The 12753-nt window shown below is 32.0% G+C and overlaps 1 protein-coding gene across 1 annotated transcript in view; it reads right to left on the bottom strand.

Moving 5' to 3' along the window:
• The window catches only part of LOC127720667 (transient receptor potential cation channel subfamily M member 2-like), a 42427-nt gene extending 33396 nt beyond the window's left edge, over positions 1 to 9031 (bottom strand). The window contains exons 1-6 of the mRNA XM_052227379.1: positions 8946 to 9031; positions 7672 to 7724; positions 6561 to 6605; positions 4671 to 4767; positions 2563 to 2615; positions 261 to 396 (exon numbers count right to left, since the gene is read on the bottom strand). Coding sequence (XP_052083339.1) covers positions 261 to 396; positions 2563 to 2615; positions 4671 to 4767; positions 6561 to 6605; positions 7672 to 7724; positions 8946 to 8952 — 391 coding nt within the window. The 5' untranslated portion in view covers positions 8953 to 9031. The remainder of the gene's footprint in view (positions 1 to 260; positions 397 to 2562; positions 2616 to 4670; positions 4768 to 6560; positions 6606 to 7671; positions 7725 to 8945) is intronic.
• Positions 9032 to 12753: the final 3722 nt, after the last annotated feature.

Below are 12753 nucleotides of genomic sequence, written 5' to 3'. Positions count from 1 at the left end.
TCATTCGCGAAGAAGGTGACTACATCCCCCCAACCCTACCCCCCAAAAAAACTCCAAAAAACCGGAAAGGACTACCAATATGACTAAGGAACATGTAGTTCCCTGTGCACCTGTACACTTAGTGTGGTTGGAGACATTTAAACACTAATAGATGACTCCCTACAAAACATTTTAAAATCATTGCCTTTGATTCACATGACATTGTTTTTTTTCAATTTGTAATTTGTTCTAATAATTTAGAAAGATTTGCATATACTTACTTGCAAAAGATATGACTTCTTCCATTAGTTTCAATCTGTCATCTTCTTCTCGATTAGCAAATATGAGACACGTCAACGGTTTGTGTAACTTTCGTTTGTCTCCAAACCGCAACGATTCCCAACAGATCACCTCAATCTATAAATAAAAGTTCTATGATGCAATAAATTGGAAGAGAAAATTGATTATTAAAAACATATGCTGAAGATTATGATGACGATGAATATATTGCAATATGATCGTATCGGATATACATTGTTTGGAAAGCGCTAGTAGTAAAAAGTAAAACATTAGTTACTAGGCAGTCAATTACCAATGCTTAATCTGCATTGTAGACTGTTTTCTAAGAACTATTTTTTCTATCTTTGATGATTACATTTTATCAAAAATACCAAACTCCAAGCTTAATGTCCATATAACTTGACAAAACCAAACGCTCGACTATATTAAACAACGGAACGAAAGGAAAACAACAGTCATATTCCTGCCTTGAAACAAGCATTTTCGGATGAAAATAGTGGGTTTAACCTGGTTGAGTAGCTAGCTAAACCTTCCACTTTATCAACAAAATTGGATTAGCAACCCAAACAGACATAATTTGTTATCGTGACAACAAACGGGATCCAGCAGCCAAGTCACGTATTCCTATATATATATAAGTTTTAGGATTTGTGCAACGATATTGATAAAAGATAAAGATATAAAAAAGATGGAATGAAATCGTATTGACAGATATTTCGGACCAACAAATAGCCTTCATCAGTGTCAGTCCCTTCTCAAAATGTGATATAACAATGAGGTCTGTGTGTGTTAATAGAGCTCACACATTCATACAGGTGATCTTGTACTATGTCAAATTAAGTAGACGTGAACGGGTATCTTTGACATTACTGGATGTGTATTTTGTTAACCTACAATGTTTTACCATTAAGAACGTATGGGTCTAAAACGTGCGTGAAGAATTTCAACGAATCGTTTATGCTATATGAATTTGTTGCATTAGTTTAAAATGATTTTAAGTTTTTATCATGTTATCTAGTTGATGAATTTTTATTTGTAAATAAGTATTTTCGCTTTAAACTAAAGTTTTAGTAAATTGAAGGACTTCATGTCTGATCAAAAACAATTATATATATATATATTATAATATTTGAATAGCCGTTTTGTGCTGATGAGGCGTAAAGCAATCATCAATCAATCAATCAATTTAACCAGACAGACTCTACAAGAACATGGTATATTGAACTAAGTTTTTGGTTTTATAGCAATACAATTTTTATTTCATGTTTTTCATTACATATTTTACGTAACGATGATTTTGTGAATTTTTCTTTCATTTTCTATGTTACATTTTCATTTTAAAACTATAAATTCATGACCCGCGGAACGGATGGTGCTCATTTTTGCCTCATTGTCTTCTCTGTAAGGTTGTACTTTGTGTCATATTACTTTTATGTATATTGTCTTACATATACCGCGTCGGCCTTTTTTTCATGATATGATGACAAAATGGGCAGGTTAAATTTACACTGTGTATAATTTTTGCTGAATGAGAAATACACGCGAAAAAATAACTATATCGTATTGATAAAGATGTAAACAACATAAACTTGTGTAACTGACAAGAAATCGAATACAAATAAATATGACTTATACAAACAAAAATACACATAATTCAGAGAACTTTTATGGAACGTAAATTATGTGCATTGGAGCATGCTAAAACTTGAAGGTTTTGATCATTACAGATATACAAAAATCCATGTAAATGTGAATTATTTTCATTTTATTTTTACATTACATGCAAAATGTTCGGATTATGACACAAATCAATAGATTAACATTCTCCATTTCCATTCTCATTCCCCATTTCCATTCTCAATTTTATTTAACATGTCACTGATTGCTGCGTTGTCAAAAGGTGTGGAATGTATGATTAATCGATATAATTATTATGAAAACAGAGATCTTAATTAAGTATGCCCATTCTTTAGATCCGTCGAAGAACACAAAAGACTCGGTAATTTACAGTATAATGTATGAAACTGTCGAACAACGATAAATCTTTCAATTTGCAGTGAAATTTACGCGGGTCAAATTTTCGCGTTTTTTAGTAGCTGCGAATAAAGCGAAAATTAATCACACGCGAAAAAAACCCGATATACGGTACATCCAGTTGTCATTTTTATTCTCAGGACTATCATTTAAGATTACCAACAGACTTTAAAATTGTATTTTAATCAAATGCAGGATTTATAACATTCGTTTTCGGTGAACATTATTAAGAAACAACAAAACCTCTACCTTTTTCTGTGCGAATCCATCTCCGAACTCAACTATACACATACCACAATCGCCTAGAAATATAAAGATTAATCAACTAAAACACGTGTATATTATCTAAATATTCTTGAGGACTCTTTGTAGGTGGTAAAGTGAATCCAAACAGTTAAGAAAATGACTTCAATGTACTTTATAATATTTCATTATAAAAAATAACAAAAACAAATTACAACTAGTATGAATAGCTTGAATTTTCATAAAAAGTAAAATAACAAAAATACCGAACTCCAATAAAATTTCAAAACGGAAAGTCCCTTATCAAATGGCAAAATTAAAAGCTCAAACACATCAAACGAATGGAAAACAACTGATATATTCCTGAATTAGTACAGGCATTTCCTTGTGTAGAATGGTGGATTAAACCTGGTAATATTGCTAGCTAAACCTCTTACTTATATGACAGTCGCATAGAACTCAATGGAATTGCCAACAAAATGTGTGAGCAAAACAACCAGACAAAATAGATATACATGTCAAAAATTGGGGTACAGCAGTCAATATTGTGGTCTAATCGCAATCACTTTAAAAAAAAACAAATCTGTCAACAAAGAAAAACAAAATGGACTATAGATACTCTATAGACAAAGTACATAAGCAAAAATGAAAGACAAGAATACAAATATGACCATACCACAATAATACAATGTAGGGATGTATAAATACCGAGGTGGGAGAAATTTATAGTTTCGAAATTGAAATCGTCTCGTTTGTCATAGACTTTCCACAAATGTAAGAAGTATGTAAGTCAAAATATAACAGGCAGTCTACTGTTCCTAGTGTTGTAATTTACTAAGTTTGTACGGAAACTTCAACTTTTGATGATAATTAAAAATTGCAAATGTTTCTTCAGTATTGTAATTATATAAACTGTCCACAGTGGCTTTCATCCTAATCTTGAATTATAAATATCCTTTCATATTTTTTATAATCCATTTTGAATTTTCGTAAAATGCAGTTTGGTTTGCTTATATACTACAATACATTTGCCCAATCAATTATGCTTTATTTACAATTGGAAATGTTCCTCTAGAACATATATCATTGTTAAGTTACTCTTTTTAAATAAAATAACACTGTTTGAACCCTTCAGTACAAATAAGTCAAAGACTTTTGTAATGTATCAAATCACTTTGTCCAATCTCTTGGACAATTAACAAAGCACATTATATTCCATTTTTTAATATAATACCGATTTAAAAGAGAGGCGAAAGATAACAAAAAAACATTCAAACTCACAAGTTGAAAATAAACCGAACACGCCATGGCAAAAAAAAAGAAAAAGCCACACAGACAAAAAACAGTACACAAATCACAACTTAGAAAACTAAAGACTGAGCAACACAAACCCCACCAAAAACTGGGGGTGATCTCATGTGATCCGGAATTATAAGCAGATCCTGCTCCACATGTGGTACCCTTCGTGTTGCTAATGTCAGTACAAAACAAGTGATACGTCTAATTCGGTATGTCATATTCGGGGAAAAGGGGCCGAGATTGTAGTTACGACAATTGGAACATATCTGTAGGGCAGTCTTGGTTTAAAAGCTTCCTTGTGAGCAGCAACCCTCTACCAAGGAAATCATGATAGGAAATACAACCCTGGAATATCGTATCAACTGGGAGATATATACTCCGTATGCAGTTGCTGCTGGAATGTTGCTGCATAAAATTGGAAAGTTCACAATTGGGAAGCTGAAATCATCTCTTGTGTCGCAGAAAATCCCGCTGACGGAAGGACAAGAACTTGCAAGCGCAATCTAAATATATTGTTGCTGTTTATTTTCATATGCTAGTAGTGTAATATAACCATGTATAGCTATTGTCTTCTCAGCTCAATTAAAAATCTCATGTAAAAGTGAAAAACATTTTCATCATGTAAGGTCAATAAAAAAGATGAAATGCCGAGATGTATCATTGCCATGTCATTTATAGCATCTACTGTGTTTCAGAATAGTCGGACAAAGAAAGATGTCAATCTAAATGGTTGAAAGCTCAGAGAAATAGAGCAAGTATATAATTGCAATTCAAACCCACCATATATTTATAATATATATAAGTATATCCAATACCTTCAATATACTGTCTTTTTAAATCTGTAATTTTGTAACCATAGAAGGTTTTACAATGTAACATCCTCCCACCAACACTTTTATGGCCTTGAATTTCCTGTTAAAAATAAATAAGCTTAAACATTACAAAAAGCTGTTAAAACAATTTCAATACTTTTTTTCTGAGAGCACACTTGTATGGCCTTGAATTTCCTGTTTAAAATATATAAGCTTAAACATTACAACATAAGGCTATTAAAACAACATAAATACTTATTTTTTTATCAGAGACATTCAGAAGGGTCAACAATCTCCATAGTTTATGAGAACATATTATTAAAAAGGTCAAGGTTTTATCTATATCTACTGAATTCTGTTGATGAAAATTTTCTACAAATTATGAAAATTCAAATGGGCAACGTTGTGTTGCATTTATTTATTACAGCACATCTAAGGACACACTTCTATCTGTTACCAAATTAGGAATATTCTCCTTTACTGAATTTCTCTCTGAATCGTAAATCCAACTTATTTTAAATTTAAGCTTAAAAGTACGAACAAGGGTCACAATATACTAGTATAACGTTTGTTATGGCTTTTGTGTAACACCAAAGTTACAACATAAAATTACACCAAAAGTTAAGCAATAATTGAATTTATTGAAAAAAATTTGGTCTTGATTATATTTTGTTGAGAGAATTTCTACATCATATATGACAAGAAATTAAAAGAAGTTTTTTTCAATATAAAGTTGGTAAAACCAATCAATGTATGTCTTTGTACACTTGGTTTATTTATAAGTTGAAGGTTTTAAATACCAAGTCCTCTTATATATTGTAATTTTATGGTTTATTTTTTAGTGATTGTGGTAATGATTAGTTAAATAAGTCCTATCCAACTGATTGTAACAGGTTGTTATTATGTTGTGCAATTACAACGGTCTTGCAGGTAAGTAAGAGTGGAGCCCTCACATACAATTTACACTCGGCTAAACAATGTATGTGCCTGACCTAGGAGACTGTTAATCTGTGGTTGACGTCCTATTTATTTTCTGTCCCATGATACTGTTATTTTGCGGTTAACGTCCTATTTATGTGTCTGTCTTAAGATATTGTTATTTTATGGTTGACGTGTGTAGCTGTATGCAATCTTCTATTTTGTTTATACCTTTTGTATTAATGAACCATATTTTTCTTTTGAATTGTTTCATTCCGTCATATCTTTAATTCAGGCAGCAAAAATGATTTAACAAATACCATTTAACAACACGTTATTCTACTATGTTAATATTATTAGCTCATGGACTGACGCAGCCAAAGAAACATAACAATACAATGCTCAGGTCTATACATGAATGAATAGTTTGGTAATGTGGTTCATCTATGAGTTCAGTCGTCCATTTGTAGTCAGTCCTGTACTTAATAAAAATTAAAGAGATGTGGTATGATTGCAAAAGAGACTACTCTCCACCAGGGATTAAAAAACAAAGAAGCTAACAATTATAGATCATCGTAAGGCCTTCAACAATGAGCAAGATCCATACAGCCTTGTAAGCTATAAAAAGCACTGAAATGACAAATATAAAACAAATCAAACGAGAAAACTAATGGCCTGATAACCGATTAGAATAGTCAATCCGTCAGACGCTAGATAGAAATAAGTGGTAAAGTCTTTCCGTTAGACGATAGAAAAAAATGAATACCAGGAATGGTTCTTTCATTGCTGAAAGTCAATCCGTCAGACGATAGAATAAATGATGGCCAGGAATGGTTGAAATGTTTTAAAGTATTTAGTATTACCCAGGTTGGGAAAAAAGTGCCTGAACATCATTTGTATTTAAATTGACTAAATAACTATTGTCTTATTTAAAGTTTTGATATTTCAAAGATATTTAGGGTGGGATGTACTTACCAAGTTCTTTGTTTTTCGACGACCCTCATCTTCAGATTCCGATTCCTGGAAAAGACATACATGCATCTCTATCAAGACGGTGCGTGAAAACTTTGGAAATAAATGATATGAAATAACCCCATATCTATTGATCATCTGTAATATCTTTAACGGTACAAATCTTATTGCACCAGATGTGCATTTTGAAAAATAATGTCCCTTTGGTGAGGTTTGAGCCAAAAATATTCGGTAATCGAAAATCTGTTACGAACGTTTAAGAGATAACTTGATGCAGTTTAATGAAATAGTTTATTTTAAGGCAAACAGTAGACAATATAGTTTTACTTCAAAGAAATTCCCGATAGAGATGGTTTTTCTTTACTTATATTAAAAGGATATCTCTCTCCTGTTAACATTAAACAATATAGTAAAATTTCTATTAAATATTGCAAATCTATTTTGGTTTAAAACAATACGAAGGAGATAAATCACAAAACCCCTACAAATGAACTTTAAAGCTATATGTTTTATGACTTATCATTATATTAGTATGCAGAAGTTTGGTCACTTGTTCAATAATTTTTCGCTCAATTTGTTTATTTAAAGAACTATTTTTTTTAAATTATAATAACGATTTCATTTCTGTTTTTCTAAGAGACAAATCAATGTTGAATGTTAAATGCACGTGGTGCGTCACTAAATTGTACAGATAAACATGTGATAACTAAGGAAAGAGGCGTTATTTTTATTGTGCATTTATTTGTATATTTTAAGATAATGACAACATGTTAGGTCGTCGCTATGGAACTGAGTGTGCATATTATTATAGAGGACTTGACATCATCCCCGTTTTTTTTGTAGGACTCGTGTTACTCAATCGTTACATTTGTATGCGGTGGTTGTCTTTTCGCCATAGTTAAAGTCGTATGTTTGTCTTCTGCTTGTAAGTTTGAATGTCCCTTTAGTATCGTCTGCTTCTCTGTTTAAACTACCATGGACATGAAGTATTCAGTTGTTGAACCAGCACGTACTTTTATACATTTTATTTCTGCTGTAACATTTAATTCGTTAGCTTCCTTGGAGTTTACAATAAAACATAAAAAAATGAATTTGAATAAAATGTTCACCATACCGATTTGGTAATCCATTCTGTATCCGTCGAACCAGGCATTAATTCTATAACTTCTGAAACAAATCAAACCAAGACCTTAAAATGTTGTTTTTCATTTTAGCCATGCGATGTTTTCTCTTCGACTTATACGAATTTTGACTGACACTTTAAAATTTCTTTTGTATTTTTCTGCGCACCATTGGTGGTAATGCCTTATTTTAAACACTCGTCGGTAAATTCAATATTTAAGTAACTTACAATGAAGAAATATTAACTATTATTTCAATGATTGATCCACTTTAATTGCATTTTTTTAATATTTCATTCCGAAGACTGGTTGAGCAGCCATACACCGTATATAAGCAAAGGTTTTATATTAGAATAGAGAATGGAAACGCGGAATGTGTCAAAAAGACAACAACCCGACCAAATAGCATAAAACAGTCCAGGGCCCCAATGGGTCATCAACGTAGCGCGAAAATTCCCAACCCGAGAGCATGCTTCAGCTGATCCCTAAATTAACTTACTTATGTAATGGTCGACGCTTTTATATTTCTGAAAGTTAACAAGTGCGCATTAAAGTAATGTCCGAACAAAAATTAATGTTACCTGACATCGTTATTGTTATGACTCAATGTAATCGTTGGATTAATTTACAATTAACAATTAACATCAACATCAACATCATTGAATATGACGTCCATTTGATGTATACTGATATATATATATATATATGTTATCTGGCATATATATGTTGTCTTAAACATATATGTTGTCTTGGATATGCATGTTGTCTTGGATACATATATTTCTTGGATATATATGTTGTCTTGGATATACATGTTGTCTAGGATATATATGTTGTCTAGGATGTATGATTTTATTAGTTTTTGGCTATGAACTAGCTTTCAGTAACTGAATACTCTTAGATTGGTACTTTGTTTCTTTATAAAAATATTAAAATGAGGGAAGTATAACCGCAAATCCAATAAGAAACTAATCAGAAAATAATGAAGTAGACGTTAGTAAGGGAATATAAGGAGATGAGGTATGATTGCCAATGAGACAACTATCTACAGGAGTTCAAATGAAGTTGATGTAAGCAATTGTAGGCAATCATACGGCCCTCTACACAAAGTGTTTTTTTTTTAAAGTTTTTCTAAACTGTGTATCGATATGAGTCTGGTCTTTTATAAAAGATATTTTTTAGGGGGCGGGGCTTTTATTATTTTATCGATAGTTGCTTTATTGACATTCATCCCATTAACTTTTATTTCAGTTTATATACAACTTACCAGCCATCACGCTGAAACTTCTTAGTCCAATTTTGCTTCAACCAGATGTTATGATGATGCTGACCACAAATATGATAGTTATTGTTAAATCTCATATGAAAAGATACATGTATACAATTAAGAATGCATGACAATTAAAACTACCAATTGTGAATCTTAATATTCAATACTTTTAGTACAATCTCAACAAATTAAAGCATATTTCGTAATAAGTAAGTAATAAAAAAAGCATTCTATACACATTTGATCATGCGTCCGTATATTTAAACATGCATTGGGATAGTAAACAGGATATGCGAAAAAGGTAAAATAACAAAAATCACGAACTCCATGGCAAACTCCAAACGGAAATGACAAATATAAAAGCTCAAACACATCAAACGAATTAAAAACAATTGTTATATTCCTGACTTGGTACTACCATTTCCTTATGTAGAAAATGGTGGATTAAACCTGTTTTTATAGCTAGCTAAACCTCTCACGTTCATGCAAGTCGCATAGAATTCCACTATCTTGACAACAATGTGTATCACTATAAGAACAAATAACTAGTTCCACAAAGAAAAACAGAATGGCATATGAACATTCTACAGATCAAGTACATAAGGAAAAATGAAAGACAAGAATACAAACCAAAGCACAATAACACAATGTGGCGGGATGTATAAATAACGAGCCATGTCAAAAGTATATTACCAAACCTGGACTAAACAGTAAAGTTTAATAATATACAATGGCAAATAAAAAGAACACTATAACACGTAATGAAGATTATAGTACCGAGAATCTATACTTTAAGACCATCATGTATCATTTGTAAAGTTAATATATATTTATCAACTAGGTCTTGGTATCTTTCAATGACCTGTTTCAGAAAAAGGACGAGACATTATTGGACATAATCCTGGTTCATCAACTTTTATTTAGTCTGAGTAGCAGCCGCAAGCTGCTGAATACCGAATGAGTTGGGAAATGTATATCCCATATGCAGATGATGTTGGCATATTGCTGTTAAGGTGGGGGAAATTTATAATTTCAAATTTAAAATCGTCTTCTTTGTCATATATTCTGGTACTAACATGACCGCTAATGTCAAATTCAAAGTATAAGTCTAAACATGAGGCGGAGGAAGCCGTGTCTGTTGTTTATTTAATTTCTAGTTCTGAAGGAAATATTAATGGAACCCAATCAGAAAAGTTTTGATTGTTAATGGGAAGAAAATCATCAATATATCTTAACGTGAAATTAAATGACCTGTTATTAACAAGGTTTTTTTCAGGGTATGCAATACAGGATAATTTTATATATAAAGGTTTAATTGAAGCATCTATATCAGAATTTTGGAACAACTTAAAATATGATTTATCTGAATAGTACATGGTAAAAATAAAAGGTTATGTCTACCTGTCATATCGATGAGTGAAGGTAATGATTCATCATACAAAACTCGATATATTAAATTAACTATTATGACTTTGATCACACTTTCTGATCATTCTTTATTAAAATTTTAATGTACACGGTGTTTATAGTGTTCATAAGAAAACTGGCACATGCGTTACTCTGTCCCATAGACTTGCACTTAGCAAAAGAAAAAAAGATTTTGTAGAATTATAGCCTCCGCATAAAATGTGCGGTCATTTATTGGTGCTGGAGAGTAACTCAACAAGAAAACGACAATATGTACTCGACCAGTATGGTTAACAGACTGTGTTAAAACACGCAATCCTTGATGTCGGGAACATTATTTTTTGGGCAACAGTAGTTTACCGATGTTCAGATCCTTTCCAACAATATACAAAACGAGCATAAACAAAAAATGAGGAGCGAGACGGGATGCAACGCCAGTGTGAGCGTCTCCTGCTATATATTCATCGCCCGTTATACCAATCCACACCCAGTAAACATGTCAAAATTTGGATTGAAGGATTGTTTGTTGTTCCACGTCCAGTGGCAAAATTTGTTCACGAAATCTTTAAAACACATGGCTCGAACAAAATTTGACTTTTCCTTTTTTATGCGGTTGCTGTATGAACCATACTCTAAAATAAAGCTACCTATATGACAAGTCGTTGTTATATTCATATTTGTTTCTTATCTATACATTATTCTCCTATTGGAGACCGTATGTTAAAATGCAAGTCGAGTTTTTTATTGTGTTTTTTTATCTAGAAATAAGAAGATGTGATATGAGTGTCAATGAGACAACTCTTCATCCAAGTCACAATGTGTAAAAAGAAAACAATTATAGGTCGAAATACGGCCTTTAACACGGAGCCTCGGCTCACACCGAACAGCAAGCTATAAAGGGCCCAAAAATGACTAGTGTGTTTGAAACAATTCAAACAGGAAAACCAACTGTCTAATCTATATGAAAAACGAGAAACGAGAAACACTTATGAACCACATCAACAAACAACAACCACTGAACAACAGGTTCCTGACTTATCTGTTGTTTTTTGTGTGAAGAATAATTTTTACTCAAAATTTAATACATATAACACGCTATACTGCTCCCAGTAGTATTTAGAAAACACTCTGATCGTTTTTTTCCTGTTGGTTGTTGTGTCGTACAAATATGCACTGGATCACTTACTATTCTTACTAGATTAACGGGTACAGAACAAAATCAAACGCGAGCACTTGATCGTTGGATAATTTCTTTCCTCTAAGTAAATAAGGAAGATATCCTGAAACACAATTGTTTGAACACCTTAACTAAACAGTTGTTAGTATCAGGGGTAAATAATCGTGAAACTAAACCAACCAAGGTTCAATTGAAAATTCAAAACCTAATAAAAACTTTTAGTATAATTTAACCCTAAAGCATCACCAAATCCGGATAAAGAATTAGATATTTGGTGGATTGATTGTTGGTTGATTAACGTCCAGTGGAAAATATTGTCTGCATGTTCAGGACAAGAACATATTTACAGTTCATACAATAGGAAGGTCTTGTAATCGAGGCCGACAGGGATGAAGGTCGGGGAAATTTAGACTGCAACGGGAAAAAGAGGCTATATTGGATAGGGACATATATTTTGCCTTCTAACAGCCCACATATGACCTATCTAGGATTAATACCAAGGGTTCTCAACGTATACAGAGCATGGCACTTTCTCTACACAAGACATCGGATTTAACGTCCCTATTATGACCGAAAAATATTTCTGAAAACTTTACGCCAGAATATTTCGAGAGAAAGCTAATTAGCCAGGAAGAGGTCGCCTCCATTAATTGAAAATATATACATGGGCAACGATCTATTGTAATGAAATATTAAAGCAAAAATGGCAAAGCCAAAATAAAGGTCTTCAAAGCCTTCTCTTCTAGCATGTAGATGCATTTTGACTCAACGGTAGGAAATATTAAATTGCTTTCAGTTGTCTTCTTTAGAAATCTCGTCATAACTCACTCTGTTTGTAAACATGTATATACATCGCATGTATTTATCTATTATAAGATTATTTTTTTTTCGGTAATGACAAGTTATATTGGTCTCTTTGTTGGTAATGAATTAAACAAATATTAAGAATACAAAAAATCATAAAAAACATCAAATTAGCATTAATGCGTGCAGAAAGTATAATTTCTGAGATCTTTTAATATATACATACAATGAAAGCTTCCATATAATATCCTCAAACTATACAATGAAAAAAACATCAAGATATCATGCCATCATCATTAATATGTTTTGCGTATAAGACAGTATGAGGAAATCTACTATATTTACAAATTATTTATTATACATGATAGAAAATAGACGCTATACAAATGTTTCCCTTGAACCAACAACATCTGATTG

This window comes from Mytilus californianus, unplaced genomic scaffold, assembly GCF_021869535.1.
Source record: "Mytilus californianus isolate M0D057914Y unplaced genomic scaffold, xbMytCali1.0.p SCAF_11, whole genome shotgun sequence".
Lineage (NCBI taxonomy): Eukaryota > Metazoa > Mollusca > Bivalvia > Mytilida > Mytilidae > Mytilus > Mytilus californianus.
The sequence above is the reverse complement of the archived record's forward strand: the minus strand, read 5'-3'. Positions and strand labels throughout refer to the sequence as shown.